Raw genomic sequence first — 20,323 nt, forward strand, 5'->3', positions numbered from 1 at the left:
TAATATAATGGGGAAAATTAGAGTGAAAAGATACAAAATAGGTGTCTGGGTGGCTCAGTCAACCTCTGACTCTCGATTTCAGGTCAGGTCATGATCTCAGGGTCATGAGATCAAGGCCCATATCAGGATCTGTGCTGGCGTGGAGCCTGCTTAAGTTCCTCTCTCCCCCTCTACCACACCCTCTTACCCTGTCCTGGCTTGGGTGCAGGCGCATGCTCTCTCTCTCTCACTCTATCTCCGAATTAAATAATAGTACAAGAAAAGAACAAAATACTATTGCTGATTCTCTTTTTTTTTTTTTTTTTTTAAGATTTTAAAAATTTATTCATTTGACAGACAGATCACAAGTAGGCAGAGAGGCAGGCAGAGAGAGAGGAAGGGAAGCAGAGGGCCCGTAGCGGGGCTCTATCCCAGGACCCCGAGATCATGACATGAGCCAAAGGCAGAGGCTTTAACCCACTGAACCATCCAGGCACCCCACTGATTTCTCTCCTTTTAGGCAACAATTTCTTAAAAGTGGCAACTTCTTAATAAAGCAAAAGTAGTGTTAGTTTTATCAGAGACATATTGGATAAGTAGGTTAAGAATAAAAAGTTCTACTGCGGAACTTCAGAGCTAGAATGGAATTACAAAGTCAAGTAGATCAACTTTCCCATTTTTTTCAGATAAGAAACTGAGGTCCAGACAGACAGCTCTGTTTCTGTTTTTTGTTTTTTTTTAATTTTTAAAAATTTTTAAATAATTTGTTTTATTGTGTTATGTTAGTCACCATACAGCACATTATTAGTTTTTGATGCAGTGTTCCATGATTCATCGTTTGCATATAAAACCCAGTGCTCCATGCAATCCGTGCCCTCTTTAATGCCCATCACCAGGCTCTGTTAGGGAGAAGCCAGACGTGGAAGGAATGTCCTCAGGCAGAGTCCCCAGTCCCTGAAGGGGAATGACTGAGACATGAGCTGGGACAAGGATGGTAATAAAAATAAACAAAACAAAACAAAAAAGTCTATACATTACAAGCCTGGGAGCTCAAATCCTGATTTTGTGGCTTCCAAATCACGAGCGAATCATGAGTCACAGGTGCAGAACCTGTGCTCTCTTCTCCTACCTCTGTCCCAGGTAACCCCTAGACTCACTATCATGTATTTGTATTATGGGCACAGCTTCCCCTCCTACACGCCCTTGAGAAGGGCTGCCAAGATGGTTCTGGTACAAACCTCACAGGGTCAAAAACTTCCCCTCCCAACCTGCGGGAGGATTTTCTCAAATGACTGGAAGCAGCCTCCATTACAGACCGCCCCACTTACGTCCCAGCACCTCCAAGCCCAGAGAAACCCAATAATATCCAATTTCAAAACAGCCTAGAGGAACCTGCCCACACTCCCACTTTCACTTTAATAGACTGCTTTGTGCTTGCTACCTTCCTTCTGGAGGTCTTTATTCTACTACTGATCCCCATGCAAATCTTCTCCTGGGGAATCCCAGGATGGAGACCTCCACTCAAACAATGCAGACACTCTCTCATTCCTAACAGTTCTATAGTGATTACAAAATACGTAAATTATAAACCTATTTTAGGTTTAAAATCTATATTCTGATAAATTGGTTGAGGAATATTTAGAATAATACAGAGAATGAATCTTTTGTCACTATAATTAATTAATAAAATAATTTTTCATTCAAGAAATATTTACTGAACCTCTATTATATGTCAGAAACTGTTATAGGTGTGTAAACAAAAGTTTTTATATTACTTTACAATTTTCAAATACTCTCACACACAGTATTATTTGGCCTCCATAAAGGAGCCAGGGTAAGTACTGTCATTTCCATTTTATAGATGATGAAATGTATGCTTTAATTAAAAAGGTTAAAAATCAGATTCTAGGGGCGCCTGGGTGGCTCAGTGGGTTAAGCTGTTGTCTTCGGCTCAGGTCATGATCTCAGGGTCCTGGGATCGAGCCCCGCATCAGACTCTCTGCTCAGCAGGGAGCCTGCTTCCTCCTCTCTCTCTGCCTACCTCTCTGCCTGCTTGTGAAGTTTCTCTCTGTCAAATAAATAAATAAAATCTTTTTTAAAAAAAATCAGATTCTAGAACAAGACTCTTGAGTTGGCTTTTGGGTCATACTGACTAGATTTAAAACATGGCTTTTCCATCTCCTCCTAAGGTATGTTACTGAGCATTCCTGTGGCCTACTTCCTATATGAAAAATGGGAAGAAAAGCCTTTGTCATAGTCCTGAGGATAAAAATGATGTCATATGCATGAAGTTTTTAGAACAGTGCACGACACAGCAAATGCTTGCATTTCTCCTCACTATATCATTATTACCATTTGCCTATTTTTATAATATGTTCCTAAAACTTACCGTAACTTGATATTTTCAAATTCTTTGATTTTTAACTCAGTGATTTCTTTTTGTCTCTCTAAATCTTGAGATACTTTTTTTAGTTTGATCAAAAGTGAGGAGAGAGAATCATCTTGTTCTGCTACTGTCTGTTCCATCTCAGCCAGACGAATAAAATGTTTGCTGGTTGGAACTGGAGTAGGGGATTGTTTTATTAAATCCTAAGAAAAATGAATAAAGTAGCCATGAGCATATACAACTCAATACCATACTTATTCCATAATTTTAATTTGCTTCCTCAGATGATCCAAAGATAGCATCTAACCTAAAATTTAATGATATTTAAGAGCCAATGAAGACTTAAAGAAGACAGGAAAGAGAGATCTTATTCTTAGTACTCCCATGGAGCAAAGCACCTCCATGAAGTGAAGGATCAATAAATGTTGATTGGGTTCATGAGTTAAGACTCAGGAATGCCAAGATTTGCATGTTAGGAGGTGAAAGATGGGCCTTTTCACACATACAGAAGACAAAGACCAAAGGAAACAAGTATGAACTGAATTCAGAACATGAAAAGCAGTTGGATATTGGTAAACTTATAATGAACACAACTTGGAAAAGAAAGACTGATGTCACCTTATGCAAGGTTTTGAGTACATGGCTAAGGAATATAAACACGATTTTGTAGGCAGCAGTGAGCTACTAAAGATGTGGATGTCGGGAGAAAAATGATCAGAGCTGTGTTTTTAGAAGATTATTCCAACAAGAAAGGCAGAATGGCTTCTATTCCAAAAACAAAAACATGAAAGCGAAATTTTCGATTATACAGTCTCAAAAATCAATAAAGAGTGGAACAAAGAATCTTACCCAAGCTGTTTGTTTGAATTTACTGAGTGAACTCTCAGACTGTAGTTCTAATTTATGATGAAGAATATGAAGGTCTTCCTCATGTTTCTTAACAATTTCTCTTTGCTCCTGTTTTATATCAAATCAAAACTGCTTTTAAATTATGACTTAAATAAATATACATTCTAAAGATCTTACATATTACCTTTACTCTTTCAAAATCCTTATGAGATAAGGAACAATATCTGCATACACACACACACACACACACACACACCCAGTATGCATTCCCCTAGTACATGTTCAAGTTGATAAATCTAGCCTTAAATCACAATTTATTCTTTTTTTTTTTTTAAAGATTTTTATTTATTTATTTGATAGAGAGAGATCACAAGTAGGCAGAGAGGCAGGCAGAGAGAGAGAGGGGGAAGCAGGCTCCCCGCTGAGCGGAGAGCCCAATGTGGGGCTCGATCCCAAGACCCTGAGATCATGACCTGAGCCGAAGACAGAGGCTTAAACCACTGAGCCACCCAGACGCCCCACAATTTATTCTTAATACTAGAATAATATGTATCCATCACCTTTTAACTTGTTTCTAGGAAGTTTTTTAAATATTAGATTTTCCAATCAACATTCTAGCAAACTGATTGCCACTGATTACTGGTGTGATGGATTTCATTCTAACTTACTGCCTCAATCTTTACCTATAAACTCAACTAATTTTTTTCAAAATCAGAATGGTTGCACCAAGACAGCTATTCCTGGTTTAGTTAATCCATGAGAGTAAGATAGATATATACAAACTGCCAGTTTTACTGACAGATCTGTAATCCAATCATGTGAAAGGAAAAATTCTGAATAGAATCATCTGAAAGCAAGAAAGGAACTACCACTTCAGAGCAGAATAGTATTTGGCATTTGACTAAAAAACATGGTAATAAATAAAATAGCACAACATAATATAATAACATACCTCTCTGGCTTTTTCCAGGAGATGTTGATACTTCTTTAACACTTCTTCCTTTTGATTCAACCTTGCTTGCATATTTGCAATGGTCTGCTGAGCAATTTTCAGTGTGTGATGTGATTTTGGCTCTATCTCTCTTCTGCCTAGTTCAGCTATCAGCTTTTCACGTTCTGCAGTGGCAGGCAATCGAAGTCTCAGCTCATTGATTACTTGGTCTCTTGACAAAATATTTTGCTCTGCTAACCGTAGAGCAGATTCTTTTTCTTTTAGTTTCTGTAATGATCAAATCATGATAAAATTATTAAGTTATAATTTTTCTTTTAAAAATACTTCTGTCTGAATTTCGGTAAGAGTAATTATAACCAAAAAAGGAGTTTCACTTTATTTTCCACATTGTACTTATACTGATGATACTATATTGATATTAATAAGGTTATATTTCTTATATATTCATGGGACAGCAGTTATTTGCACCTACATTTATTTAGAAGATTATCACATGTGTTATAAACATCACTGTTATGATTAAAATAAAATTTAATTAAGGTACTTTATTTGGCTCTTAGAGCTTTAGAACTAGAAATGTGTGGTGGTACTAGATTTAGAAAGGAAATGTAATAAATCATTCCTTTTATTTTGGCCCTAGAAGAGTAGTCCATAAAAGTCAGCTGAATATAAAAATTGGAACTTCAGTGGGCTAAGTCAATAAATCACCATTATAAAATATGTAGCTTATTAAAATAAAACAGGAAAAATTATTACTCTTCAATAGGATTAAGACAGATATTTTAAATTAAGTAACTCAGTGGCAGTTCACGTAAATGTCAAATTTTACAATTATTGAAAGAAATCTTGGGTTTCTTCAACAGATTAAAAATGGACAATTTCACTTACAATATTTTTTAAAATGCATTTATAATTACTTTGTTTACATGTAAACCATCTTCAGATGAAAATCATAGATGAAAGTCTTAGATGAAAATCATCTTCAGTTTATATTATTTTCTGTAACTATAATGTAAGTATAATGCTTACTACTACTGATCAGTGTGCCCAAAAGCGACAAGCAGTGATTAAATAGGCAGTAAATTCAAATTAGCCATATCTGCGATTCTTTACTGGCTATTAAAAATATTATAGTACAGTACAGGAGATTGGAATTAGCAACAGATTCATAATTCTATGCTTTACCTCTGTTAGCAAGTATTGAGAAAATTCCACAAGCATATCCAATAATATACAAATAAAAATTCAAATTCTTCTAATTACCTCTTCTAGTGATTTACAAGTTGCCCGTGTTTCTAGGATTATTCGAACATTCTCCTTAATTTTTCTTAAAGCAATCTCAAGTTGATTTGGAAGGGGCAAACTAGGGTCTGGCATTGAGCCTGTAGCTTCTTCAAACTATTAAGAAATAGCGTTTTTTGGAAAAAAAAAAAAAAAGCAGTCACATCATTAAGAACAATACTGTTACAACTGTATGACAAGGACATGGTTAAATCCCACTTATATTTGAAATATAAGAAGATAATATCAATTAAAATTCTATCTAACTTCGGAAAGCATTTCATTGGTTAACATTGTAGGTCAGGCTACAGAGCAGCAAACAGAATTAATCATTCATACCTTTTGTGCTGCTTTTAGTATTTCATTTTGTTGATGGTCAAAAATGTCCAGTTGACGTTCCAGCTCAACTTCTCTTTGGTCCCAGGCCATCTGCCTTTCTTCATGAAACTGTACCAGACACACACACAGAGACACTCACCAAGCATATAACAGAAGCGTTTATATACATTTTATTTAATCCTCACAACAACCTTTTGGGGTCACTATGTTCTCATTTTATAGAAAAAGAAAGCACAGTCAGAGAGATTTAAGTAAGTAAGTTGCCTAAGGTCACAGAGATAGAAGATGAGAAGTCAGGATTTCAATCTCTCCAAGCACCCATCCATCCATTACATTTAATGACATGTATTATGTGCTAAGCACTTCGAGGTTATGTGAACGTAATAGTGAACAAAATTAAGTCCCTTTCTCCATTTCAGCATGAAACATATACTAGTGAGGGAGAGACAGTCAATAAATAAATGTGTTAGAGGATGGTAGTGCTGGAGAAAAAGGAATCCCTACTTAGGGATTCTTGATGGTAATAGTATTTACAATTGTATACTGGGTGGCTAGTGAAGGCCTCACTGATAAGGTAAGATATTTGAGTAAAGACTTGGAAGCAATGAAAGCATAAACAATACAAGTATCTGAGCTAAGAACACTCCAGGTGGAAGGAACAACATAATTTCTAAGGCAAGCAAGCATGAGCTTGGTGAATTTGTCTGTCTCTAAAGTATATGTGCTTTATTCTACACCAAGCTGCCTTCTACACTCCGTCAGTGAGAAGCAGTTGAAACTCCTGTGAAAAGTCAAATAACTAATATTAAAACAATAATTAACTTACCAACTAAATTTATGTATTGTTCCTTTTAGGTTTAAAACTACCATTATGGGGTGCCTGGGTGGCTCAGTTGGTTAAGTGTCTGCCTTTAGCTCAGGTCATGATCCCAAGGTCCTGGCATAGAGCCCTGAGTCAGGCTCCTTGCTTAGCAGGGAGCCTCCTTCTCCCTCCCCACCCCAAACCCTATGCTCACGCTCTCGCTTTCTCTCAAATAAATAAATAAATAAAATCTTGAAAAAATAAAAATAAAAAAAATAAAACTACCATTACAACATAAGTAAATATCGGTTTTTTGAATGGCTTAGAAAATAAACAGTATTTTATAAGAATAAAAATGGGAGCTACATTCAATTAAAAAAATAATGCAATTGCTCAAGCAATATTCTTAGGTTTAATATCTTAGCAATGGAAGAGCAAAATATATATAAAATGAAACCTTGTTTTGCTGCACAATTTCCTCCTCCAGACTGCTGATGGTATTCTCATATTCAGAAATTATATTATTCAAATATTTTATTTCTTCTTTATCCTTGACTAATTCTCGATTTAGTTTAAGCTCTTGAAGACGAAGTTCTTCTATTTTCATGTGCCAATTGATTACCTAAACATTTACAAATAATAGGTACATGATCTATTTAAATATTCCTCCATTGATCCTAATAATTTTAACTAAAATTAATATATATTCTATAATAAGATAAAAATTATCCTTTGTTGAGGCACAAGTAAAATTCATTTAGAATTTTCATACTCTTCTAAAAAATATGTGTGATCTTAATATAACATTCTTCAAATGTTTCTATATGTTTACAAATAACTAAAATTACTACTTAATACATATCAAATTTTCTAGAGTGTTTAAAGTTCTTTGATAGTATACAATCTAAGCCTTTCTACCAAAACTATTATTGGGAAGAGTCTATTTATTCTTACAAATAGACATTTAAAAAGCCAAAACTTTTAACTTACAAAATCGACATTAATAACTTATAATTGGAATTTTCGCCATTTAGTAAGCATTTTTCAGATAGCTACACATTAAAAACTTAAAATTATTACGTAACTCTTTTGGAAACACTGAACTGAAAGTCCATGTTTTACCTTTTGGGCTCCCCTGGCATCCTTTAGAGTGCTTATTAACTCTTCCAGGCCCTTCAACTTTAACTCCATTTCCATTGTTTTGTTCTCCATATTTCTCTGCTCTTGTTGAGAATTTTTCATCTCTTGCATTATCTTCAGTTTGTCATTTTGTAATTGAATCATTGTTTTAGAAAATTTTTCCTGTTGTGCCAAGGGTAAAGCTCCACTAAACTGTCGTCGTAGAGATTGAATTGTTTGGCGCAGATGTTTTGCCCGGTTTCTCCCTTCCGAACGGGCGTAATAGAGAGCCTGTTCTTTTTCATCAAGTTTCTGCTCTAAGCGCAAATTACAGGCCTCTGTCTTCTGCAGTTTAGATGTAACTGACTCCAACTTACCAAGAGCAGTAGCCTCACTAATTTGAAGGGAGACGATATGTTGATGCAACTTGGCAATCAGTGCCTTTTCATCAGATTGTGCCTAACATAAAAAAGTATATATTTATAGAGTCAGTTTCAAGTTTTTCTAATGACACTTTTCATGGATTTAAAAACACAGCTTACTAAATAAAATTTTAAGAAGTGTGGTACATGAGATCCTATAAAAATCTAGCCTAGCTTTAATTAAATTTTAATTATCAAAGCTTGTTTAAAAAACCACAGAATCAAGCATATTTTAAATCCAAATGGCTTCTAACTTTAAATAACAGTTGGCATTTTACTGATTTTTTTCAACTCCCATATGTAAATAACAATATTGGTATAACACTAATGTGGAAAAATTTTTTTATCCTAAAAAATTTATAATGGGAGAATATGTGTGAAAAGCTACATATTAATACAAGAGAAAACACTGTTATCAAAGACTTACCTATTTCTCAGGTCTCAACTTTGATTAGCAACCAGCACAATGTATTTGTAGGTATTTAAATGCTTTTCTGTATCATGAATGACACTTTAAATTAAAGAGTTTTTCTAATCAGGTTAAAATTAACAAGCATAGGAGCTTCCATCTGATAAATTCTCTGATTAACACTGTAAAATCAGCCAATATCTAATGCGAATTCAGGAAAAAGAAAAAGTCTGTTTAGAAGAGCCAATACTGTACCTACCTGATAGTCTAACAGTTGCATTCTGACAGACTCTACTTCCTTTTCCCTGGACTGTTGCTGTGCATTCAGAATTTCAACTTGTCTTTTGGCAATATCAGAAATCTCTCTCAGTCTAGGACGTGAAAAGATACTTTAGGAACAATTCGATACATTTTCTAAGTAAATACCAGTATTTTATATTTCGAGACTCTTGGAATAGCCACTAATTTCCAGCATTTTAATATCAAAACTAAAGCAAAATTTCCTCAACTATTTCATGAAATACAATTCCAGGAGAGGTTAACACAAGCTCTGTTAAAATATAACTCCATTCCCAACAGCCCTCCCCCCTGAAAATTCATAATATATAGTATTGTATGAAATGTCCTGAGAATTTTTAAAGTAAATATACATATACATACATATACAGCACTTATTATCCTAGTTTGGCAGAGTTAGAGTGAGATATTGAGTAGCTTTATTTGACAGAATTGTACAGTTAAGAATATAGAATTTAAAATTCCTGGGTTCCCTAGATAGATTAATATATGTTTTAATTTACAAGCTATCAGAAATGTGAAAAAGAGGGGCATACTTGGGTGGCTCAGTCGGTTACATGTCTGCTTTCGGCTCAGGTCTTGGGGTCTTGCCCCCCCCATTCCCCACCCCTGGTTAGCAGGGACTGTCTGCTTCTCTCTCTGTCCCTTCCTACTGTTTGTGCTCTTTCTCTTACAAATACAATCTTAAAAAAAAAAGAAAGAAAGAAAGAAAGAAAGAAAGAAAAAGAAAGAAAGGTGTAAAAGAGAGATTATATGGTTACTACAATTTAAAAAATGGGGGAAATGTGATAGTAAATAATAAATTTCCTGTAAGACTACTATTATAAGAGCACAGAGGTAAAGTAAAATGCATTTTACTCTGGGCAAGAATAATTTTAGTTCACTGTGAAAGATAAGTCAGGTTTCCTCACATTGATTAGAAAGTCTCACTGACAGTTACATAAGTGTTAAAAATTAAAATATAATAAAATGAATAATTATGTTAGTTTATTTCAAAAGGAGAGGTTGATGAGGTAAGAGGAAGAACACAGAATGGAATTTTTCATAGTGAAAGGGGCTGAGAATAACAGATATTCCCAAAGGGCTATCAAGGCTCCAAAACATAACTTTATCATGGGCAAGCTATAAAACCCTTTTTATAAATAATTATTTATACTTGACAGATCAACTTATGACTCCTATTACCTTTCTACTGAATTGACAAAAATTACCCAGGAGTACACAGCATCTACTTGGCACATAGTATTTATTCCTTTTTTTTTTTTTTTAAAAGATTTTATTTATTTGACAGAGATCACAAGCACACAGAGAGGCAGGCAGAGAGAGAGGAGGAAGCAGGCTCCCTGTCGAGCAGAGAGCCTGATGCGGCGCTTGATCCCACGACCCTGGGATCATGACCTGAGCTGAAGGCAGAGGCTTTAACCCACTGAGCCACCCAGGCACCCCAACACAGTATTTATTCCTTATCTATATTTTTGTGTTCCAATGAATAAACGATTTCCACATGTAAAATAAAAATCACAATATTACTTTAGGATTATTAAGCATAATTACATGAGTAATTATATGAGTTAATATATGTTTAATACCTAGCACAATACATACTACTCAATAAATGCAAACTGAAGTAGTATGCAAACATACTACTCAATAAATGCAAAAATCTGAATTTTTCATAACTTTATAGCAATCTTTTATAAAAAAGTAGACTAAAATCTATTCTATTTCTTATAACTAAAAAATATTTTATTGCAGGGGTGCCTGGGAAGCTCACTGGTTAAATCTTTGACTCTTAATTTCAGCTCAGATCATGATCTTAGGGTCATAAGATTGAGCCCCACATTGGGCTCCACGCTTAGTGCGGGGTCCCCTGAGATCTCTGTCCCTCTCTATCTGGCCCTGCTCCGCTCATACGCTCTCTAAAGAAATATTTTATTAAATAAAATAAATATTAAATAAAATTAAATAAAATATTAGATAATTAATTTAAAATTAAAAATTAAATAAAATTAAATATTTTATTAAATAAAATTTAAAAATATATTTTACTGCTAAAAAATGCTAACATCATCTGAGCTCTCAGCGAGCCATAATATTTTTGTTGGTGGAGGGTTTTCCATTAGTGTTGATGGCTGCTGATTGATCTGAATAGTGGTTGTTTAAAGTCACTGCAGCTGTGGCAATTTCTTAATATATTAATTTTGCTTTTATGTTGTTTATATTTATGTTATTGTGTTTTATTCCACTATAGTTAACATACAGTGTTATCCTAGTTTCAGGTGTACAGTGATTATCCTAGTTTCAGGTGTACAAACAGTGATTCAACACTTCATACAACACCCAGTGCTCATCACAAGCTCTCTTTAATCCTCATCACTTATTTACCCCCCCACCCCCCAACTCCCCTCTGACAACCATCAGTTGCTCTCTAAGAGTCTGTTTCTGGATTTGTCTTTCTCTTTTTTCTTCTTTTGCTCATTTGTTTTGTTTCTTAAGTCCCACAAATGACTGAAATCATATGGTATTTGTCTTCCCGTGACTGACTTATCTTGCTAAGCATTATACTCTCTAGCTTTGTCCTTGTTGCAAATGGCAAGATGGCAATTTTTTATGGCTGAATAATATTTCAATGATTGGAATATTGGAATACAATTGCACATACCACTTCTTTCTCCATTCATTTATCAATGAATAATAAATGGGCTGCTTCTATAATTTGGCTATTGTAAATAATGTTGTTATAAGCATGGAGGTGCATGTATTCCTCTGAAATAGTGTTTTTGTATTTCTGGAGTAAATACCTAGTAGTGCTATCACTGAATTATAGGGTAGTTCTACTTTTAACTTTTTGAAGAACCTCCATACTGCTTTCTACCAGTTCGCATTCCCACCAACAATGCAAGGGGGTTCCTTTTTTTCCACATCCTCACCAATACTTGTTTTTTGTGGTTTTGTTTTTAGCATTCTAAGAGGTATTAAGTGATATCTCACTGTAGTTTTGATTTGCATTTCCTGGATGATGAGTGATGCTGAGCATCTTTTCATGTGTCTACAGGCCATCTGGATGCCTTCTTTAGAGAAATGCCTGTTAATTACTTCTGCCCATTTTTAATTAGATTATTTGTTTTTTGGGTGTTAAGTTGTATAATTTCTTTATATATTTTGGATAACTCTTTATCAGATATAAGAAACTTAAGTTTAAATAAATTAAATGACCATCACACTTTCCTTCAAAAAAATATCACTATGTGGAAGAATTAGGTAGCATAGGGTTTGAATTCCAAATTCAGTTCTTCCTGCAATACTACTATTCCTGGACTGTAAGAAATATGAATCTTGGGACATTATTTCCTCTTCAATATTATTATTTATGCCTGTTAAAAATTAATCTTGTTAATCTTATGTAATCTTGTTCTTACAAAAAAAGAAAAATAAGAACAATCAGTATCAAAAGAAGAGTATTATCCCAAACTACTGTAACTAGGTTTCTTAAAGACAAATTAAAGTAGACACATCTAATAACTGAAAAGTTTACATGAACTTACTTTGACACTTCAACTTTTAGTTCCATTTCACTCTTCTCTAATTCTAGAATCCGTTGCCTATCAGCATCACTTACTGTCTTGCTCACACTATCAGCTAATTCATCTCTTAACATCTGTTCCACCTTCTGGGCTTCCAAATTGATTTTAGTAAGCTAAGAAAAAGTAACAAAAAATGTCCAGGTTTATTAGTTTTGGGTGAGGTTTTCCCTTTCAATTTAGTTTTTGCCATCCATACTGCTGTTTTCCTTACTTGGCATTAGTCGAGGTGTGATGAAATACTAAGAATAGATTAAAGAGGGTAAAGAAAAAGAGTGAGGAACAGATTATAGCAACTCTGGTTGTATACCAACCCACCAAAACTCATTTATATTAGACAACTCAAAATATAATACTTGAATCCCTGATTTTCTTAAATTTCTTTGAAATGTGGTATACATATTATACCTTACGTTGATTATATTATCTATAAATATGAGTTAGTAAAATCTTCTTAATATATATTTAGTGACTCGGTTAAAATAAACAAATGACAGGTTAAAATACATACTATTTCTCAAAGTAAACATTACACGAGTTCTTTTTCATCATTAATTGTTGAATATTTGCAAACTATATTTATTGCCAGCCAATTTAATATTTCTGACCATATCAAAAAAGTCTATTAAAATGCAAAGTCCTGAGAGTAGAGATTACTGTCTATTCTGTTTCCTGCCCTAACACTAGCCCCCATACCCTATCTAGCATGTGATAGGCATTCAATAGATACTTGTTAAATGAACTGATGGCAGTGGAAGGCAACATTGTTATTAAGTAAATAATACCTTTTTGCATTAACTCTAATGTAATGGCTGCTGAGAAAAAAGAACTCATTCAAAGAAATACGTGCTTTCTTATTAAACATTTCAGATTTAAAAATACATCTTTTATTTACACATTACATGAAACACAAACATTATATTGTTACTTCAGAAGTACAAACTAATCTCCCACAAAATACAATGTCTAACATAGACATATGTCTAACATGACTAATTCTTACTCTTATTATAACATGATAAAAATCGTGTCAAACCTCAGCAAATTTGGTTTCCAATTCAAAATTACGTTCTTCCATTTGCTTTAATGAAGTCCTGACATGTTCATACATTTTTTGAGAGTGTTCAGCCCGCTGTCTTTCATTTAATTCCTTCATCTCCAGCATAGTGATTTTTTTGGAAATAGAAAGAATTTCACTGTTGGTTATTGATTTCTTTGCCTTGTCCATGTTCGATTCATTTCCTATATGCAACAATACTAAGTCAATCTCAAGCTATTATCAAAATCATATCCCAAATATTTTAGCCATTATAGACAAGGATGCAGTAATAACACGGTTCCGTGGAAACACAAGAGCCTTATGAATTCCAGCCTTAGCTCTACTCATGTCTGGATACCATCTATCCCATTTCATCTCTCTGGAACTTATATTCTTCATCAGTCAAGTGATCGTAAAAACTATTCCTCATAGAAATTTAGGAATTTCTATAGGAAATCCAACACTTATTAAAGAGGGATAAGGTAAAAGGTACAGAGAACTTACCACAATTGTATGTAATACCTTTTTTTATATCTTAGGATAGAAGATACCTTCTTTCATGTGGAAGCTACAGGAAAGTCAATTCCCTTACAATCTCTTAACGAATTAAAAACTGCATTTCTAAAAGTAGCTTATTTTAGATAATATTAGGCCCAATGTTAGCCTTCACTAAAGTACATGTCCCAATTGCCAATTAAAAAAAAAAAAAAACAGCTCTATTTCATAGAAACCTTGAACAGCATTAGAGCTCTAAGTGCATTAGAAAACATATAAAAACACTTTATCCAAAGGAGCAAATTTATGTGAAAATAAAGCACAATGCTAGTAAGATAAAAAAAAAAACAAAACTATTTAAACGCCATGAACTAGGATAACTATTTGAAAAACTAATATGGAAAACCCTAGCAGAAGCCACAAAGATTTTAAGATCTTGTGAGACAGTAATATCTATGTTCGATATACGTGAATATGTTCACTGAAGTACCATAAGCAATAGAAAAAAAATAAGACCTAGTGATTTAATCACTGAAACAGTAAGATACTGCATGAATATTTGTATGTATAAGATGACGAGTAAAACTAATATTTTGACATCTACTAAGTGAATATACTATACAATGTTAAATACAGTTAAAGTATATATATTTTTCCATTAGAATCAAACTTACACTTTATTTAAGTTTTTATTTAAATTCCAGTTAGTTAACACACAGTGTAATATCAGTTTCAGGGGTACAATATAGTGATTCAACACTTCCACACAATACCCAGTGCTCACATAAACATGTATAAAGTGATCTAAAAAATAATAATAGTCAAACTAGGGCTATATAAATTCTTTGCAAAAATTTTTTGATGTTTTATGGTGACTTTTTACCTTAAGTCTATCAAATGATGCATTCCCAATAGTACTTTACACACAGTGGAAAATTCCACACACTACCACCAAGATATAGGTATTCAAAAATTATCACCAATCTTGATTTGTTAAATGGTTCAAAATAGCTAATGCTTAGACATAATTTTTTCTTTTTTCAAATTTTTTTTTTTTAAAGATTTTATTTATTTATTTGACAGACAGAGATCACAAGTAGGCAAAGAGGCAGGAAGAGAGAGAGGAAGGGAAGCAGGCTCCCTGCTGAGCAGAGAGCCCAATGTGGGGCTTGATCCCAGGACCCCGGGATTATGACCTGAGCTGAAGGCAGAGGCTTTAACCCACTGAGCCACCCAGGCACCCCTAGACATAATTTTTTAACATATATGATTTCACTAGGAACAAATCTAATTAAATAACTAAAAACCAAATTTTGGTAGAGATTAGTATAAGATATTACTCATCAACTGCCTGCTAAATTACACTGTTAAAGCATAGTTAATTTTTATCAAAATATTTCCTTTTCACCTGATATAGAAAAGGAACTATAAAAGAAAAATATTCACTATTAGGTCTTCATCACTTTATATTATAAGAGTCCTCATACTTACCTAGTTTAGTTTCTTGCTCCCAGGCTTGTTCGATAGTGTAAAGCTTTTCCTTGGTAATCTCCAGTTCTTTATTTATAGACTCCATTTGTTCTTTTAGGGATGCATTTTCACACTGAATAAAACAGAAACATCACTGAGAAACTACATTGTAATTCAGACTAATACCACAGCACTGATATTGCTTTATATAATATCTCCTTAAACTCACAATCTAATTTTTTTTAACAAAATTAGGAGCTCCCATATATGTAATATATACATACAAACACACACACACACAGATATACATATAGAAAATATTATTTTAAAATAATCATCAAAATCTCTTGTGCATCTGATCTGTGGCCTCTGAGCATTAGTTTCTGCTGTGTGCATTTTGCCCAGCTGGAATACTTAGAATTTCACAACCTTCACAATGAAGGTTGCTCACGTCCCTGTCTCACACAAATAGTTACTGAGCATCCCTAGCATGCTAGCAATGAGGTGCTGCATATCCACGGTAAAAAGAAACATAAAATTCTGACCCTCATAGGCCTCACCATTTGGTGTCTGTGAGTATGTGTGTGTGGCAGGAGCTGGGGAGGGTGTGGAAGGCAGCGGTGAACAGGTAAGCAAAGAAAACAATCATTAAAAATGTAAAGATCGGGGGCACCTGGGTGGCTCAGTGGGTTAAAGCCTCTGCCTTCAGCTCAGGTCATGATCCCACGGTCCTGGGATTGAGCCCCACATCGGGCTCTCTGCTCTGCAGGGAGCCTGCTTCCTCCTCTCTCTCTCTGCCTGCCTCTCTGCCTACTTGTGATCTCTGTCTGTCAAATAAATATATAAAATCTTAAAAAAAAAAAAAAAAGTAAAGATCGGAGAAACAAACCGAGGGTTTCAGAGGGGAGGGGTGAGGGGGGTGGTCGAGTCTGGTGGTGGGTATTACGGAGGGCACACGTTGCATGGAGCACTGGATGTGCTGCATAAACAATGAATTCTGGAATACTAAAAAAAAAAAAAAGAAAATTAAATTTTTAAAAATGCCAAGATCTAGGGGCGCCTGGGTGGCTCAGTCAGTTGGGCGGCTACCGTGGGCTCAGCTCATGATCCCAGGGTCCTGGGATAGAGCCCCTCATTTGGCTCCCTGCTCGGTGGAAAGCCTGTCTCTCACACTCCCCCTGCTTGTGTTCCCTCTCTCACTGTGTCCCTCTCTCTGTCAAATGAATAAATAAAATCTTTGAAAAAAGAAAAAAGTAAATATCTAGAAAGATACAGAGTATGAACCCAGAGAAAAAGCAGCCAAATCAAAATAAAGCAGTTGAAGAAGGTATTAAGTCCTGAAGAGATGGTATTTAAGCAGAAAGCTAAGGTATTAGAAGGAGCCAGTCTCAAAAAGAAACCAGCCAGGGAAAGAGCTGATGCACAAATAAATCCAGATGCTCTGATGCAGGACTGAGTCTGGGGTGTCAGCAAAAGTCAGCAAAAGTGAAGAGTGCTATGAGGTAAAAAGGGAGAGATAACAGGGCCAGGCATGGTATATCAAGTTAAGGAACTGGAATTTAACTTAATATATAATAGGAAACCATTTAAAGATTTTAAGGAAGTTTTAAACAATCATTCTGAAGGCAATGTAAAGAATAAATAAAGTAGTACACAGGGAAATCAGAAATTAGGAAGATATCGCAGAGTTCTGATGAATAGGGTCCCAGCAGTGAAGATGGGAGAAAAAAGGACAGATATGAATGAATTTTATTTGAGATATAAAAATGACAGGGGAGAGAAACGACTAGAAAGTAACTAAGGTATCTTCCCTGAGTAGGTAATAGTAGTGCCTACGGAAACAGAAAAGACTGGGAGAAAGACAGACATCAGGAGATTATTTGGGATATGTTAAATTTAAGATTCCATTGAAACAGGAGTTGTAAAGTAGGTAATTCCATTACAGCACTGAGAAGTCAGGCTGGACACATAAATGTAGGAGTTGGCATACAAATTTAATTTGCTCATTTTTTGTTATAACAAACAAAACGTTTACTGTATGTCAGGTGTTCTAAGGCCTGGACTTTAATAATAAACAAATGCTATCCTAGAACTTGTGTTTGGGGGTGGGGGATGCGTAGTTGGTAAGGAAGCCAATATATAATATAATGTCAGGTAATATGTGTTATGAAGAATAATAAAATAGGATTATGAGGTTTTCTTTAAAGGAGATGTTATAATAAGAAGAAAGGCAAAATAAGGGAATTGAACATGACTTTCTGGTAACAGGCATAATTAACCTGGTCTAGGTCCTATAAATACATAGGAAAATAATAAAAGAGGGATTAGTGTTTTACAACATCTTTCTACCCCTTTTCTCTTACTTCCTTACTTTTTTTTTTTGCTTTTTAAAAAATTTTTATTTATTTTTTCAGTGTTCCAAGATTCATTGTTTCTGTATCACACCCAGTGCTCCAGGCAATACGTGTCCTCCTTAATACTCACCACCAGGCTCACCTATCCACCTACATCCTTCCCCTCTAAAACCCTCAGTTTCTAAGAGCCCACAGTCTCTCATGCTTCATCTCCCCCTCTGATTTCCCCAAATTCACTTTTCCTTTCCTTCTCCTAATGTTCTCCATATTATTCCTTATGCTCCACAAGTAAGTGAAACCACATGATAAATGACTCTCTCTGCTTGACTTAGTTCACTCAGCATAATCTCTTCCAGTTCCGTCCATGTCGATACAAAAGCTGGGTATTCATCTTTCCTCATGGACGCATAATATCCATTGTACATATGGACCATATCTTCTTTATCCATTTGTCTGTTGAAGGGCATCCTGCTCTTCCCACAGTTTGGTGATTGTGGCCATTGCTGCTATGAATATTGGGGTACAGATGGTCCTTCTTTTCACTATATCTGTATCTTTGGAATAAATACCCAGTAGTGCAATTACAGGGTCAGAGGGTAGCTCTATTTTTAATTTCTTAAGGAATCTCCACACTGTTTTCCAAAGTGGATGCACCAACTTGCATTCCCACCAACAATGTAAGAGGGTTCCCTTTTCTCCACATCCTCTCCAACACTTGCTGTTTACTGTTTTGTTGATTTTGGCCATTCTAACTGGTGGAAGGTGGTATCTCAATTGGTTTTGATTTGAATCTCCATGATGGCTAATGATGATGAACATCTTTTCATGTGTCTGTTAGCCATTTGTACGTCTTCTTTGGAGAAGTGTCTGTTCATGCCTTCTGCCCATTTTTTTGACATGATTATCTGTTTATTGAGTGTTGAGTTTGAGGAGTTCTTGATGGACCTTGGATATCAGCCCTTTGTCTGTAGTGTCATTTTCGAATATCTTATCCCATTCCATGGGTTGCCTCTTTGTTTTGTTGACTGTTTCATTTGCTGTGCAGAAGCTTTTGATCTTGATGAAGTCCCAAAAGTTCATTTTCAATTCTGTTTCCTTTGCCTTTGGAGGCACATGTCTTGAAAGAAGTTGCTGTGGCTGATGTCAAAGAGGTTACTGCCTATGTTCTCCTCCAGGATTTTAATAGATTCCTGCCTTACATTGAGATCTTTTATCCATTTCCAGTTTATCTTTGTGTATGGTGTAAGAGAACAGTCAAGTTTCACTCTTCTACACATAGCTGTTCAATTTTCCCAGCACCATTTATTGAAGAGACTGCCTTTTTTCCACTGGATATTTATTTATTTATTTGACAGAGATCACAAGCAGGCAGAGAGGCAGGCAGAGAGAGAGAGGAGGATGCAGGCTCCCTGCTGAGCAGAGAGCCCGATGCGGGGCTTGATCCCCTGGGACACTGGGATCATGACCTGAGCCAAACGCAGAGGCTTTAACCCACTGAGCCACCCAGGTGCCCCTGTCGAAGATAATTTGACCATAGAGTTGCAGTCCATATCGGGACTCTCTACTCTGTTCCATTAGCCTATGTGTCCATTTTTGTGCCAGTACCACACTCTCCTGGTGATCACAGCTTATAGTAAAGCTTGAAATCAGACAGCATGACATCCCCAGTTTTGTTTTTCTTTTTCAACATTTCCTTAATTTGGGGTCTTTTCCGGTTCCATACAAATTTTAGGACTGTTTGTTCTAGCACTTTGAAAAATGCCTGTGGAGGGGCGCCTGGGTGGCTCAGTGGGTTAAAGCCTTGGCCTTCGGCTGAGGTCATGACCTCAGGGTCCTGGGATCGAGCCCCACATCGGGCTCTCTGCTCAGCAGGGAGCCTGCTTCCTCCTCTGTCTGCCTGCCTCTCTGCCTACTTGTGATCTCTGTCTGTTACATAAATAAATAAATAAATAAATAAGATCTTAAAAAAAAAAAAAAAGAAAAATGCCTGTGGAATTTTGATCAGGATGGCACTGAAAGCATAGATTGCTCTAGGCAGTATAGACATTTTAACAATGTTTATTCTTTCGATCCATGAGCATGGAATGATTTTCAATCTTTCTGTGTCTTCTTCAATTTTTTCATGAGTGTTATATAGTTCCTTGAGTACAGATCTTTTACCTCTTTGGTTAGGTTTATTCCCAGGTATCTTATGCTTCTTGGTGCTATAGTAAATAGAATCGATTCTCTAATTTCCCTTTCTACAGTTTCATTGTTAGTGTATGAGAAAGCAAATGATTTTTGTGCATTGATTTTGTTACCTGCCACATTATTAAATTGCTGTATGAGTTCTAGTAGTTTCTGTGTGGAGTTTTTTGGGTTTTCCATATAAAGTATCATGTCATCTGCAAAGAAAGAGACTTTGACATCTTTTTGCCAATGTGAATGCTTTTTCTTTTTGTTGTCTGACTGCTGTTGCTAGGACTTCTAGTACTACGTTGAACAACAGTGGTGAAAAGAGACATCCTTGTCATGTTCTTGATCTCAAAGGGAAGGATCTCAGCTTTCCC

General features: G+C 35.3%; 1 protein-coding gene across 3 annotated transcripts in view; it reads right to left on the reverse strand.

Moving 5' to 3' along the window:
* CEP290 (centrosomal protein 290) overlaps positions 1–20,323 on the reverse strand; it is a 98,733-nt gene that overhangs the window by 33,374 nt on the left and 45,036 nt on the right. For all 3 annotated transcript variants that reach the window (XM_004748575.3, XM_045082968.1, XM_045082970.1), the window contains 11 exons: positions 15,442–15,553; positions 13,453–13,658; positions 12,381–12,532; positions 8,798–8,909; positions 7,711–8,166; positions 7,046–7,210; positions 5,787–5,894; positions 5,430–5,564; positions 4,167–4,433; positions 3,215–3,322; positions 2,369–2,568 (listed from right to left, as the gene is read on the reverse strand). In XM_004748575.3, coding sequence (XP_004748632.1) covers positions 2,369–2,568; positions 3,215–3,322; positions 4,167–4,433; positions 5,430–5,564; positions 5,787–5,894; positions 7,046–7,210; positions 7,711–8,166; positions 8,798–8,909; positions 12,381–12,532; positions 13,453–13,658; positions 15,442–15,553 — 2,021 coding nt within the window. The remainder of the gene's footprint in view (positions 1–2,368; positions 2,569–3,214; positions 3,323–4,166; positions 4,434–5,429; positions 5,565–5,786; positions 5,895–7,045; positions 7,211–7,710; positions 8,167–8,797; positions 8,910–12,380; positions 12,533–13,452; positions 13,659–15,441; positions 15,554–20,323) is intronic.

The sequence above is a fragment of the Mustela putorius genome, unplaced genomic scaffold (genome assembly GCF_011764305.1).
Source record: "Mustela putorius furo isolate JIRA1106 unplaced genomic scaffold, ASM1176430v1.1 tig00000640_pilon_pilon_pilon, whole genome shotgun sequence".
NCBI lineage: Eukaryota > Metazoa > Chordata > Mammalia > Carnivora > Mustelidae > Mustela > Mustela putorius.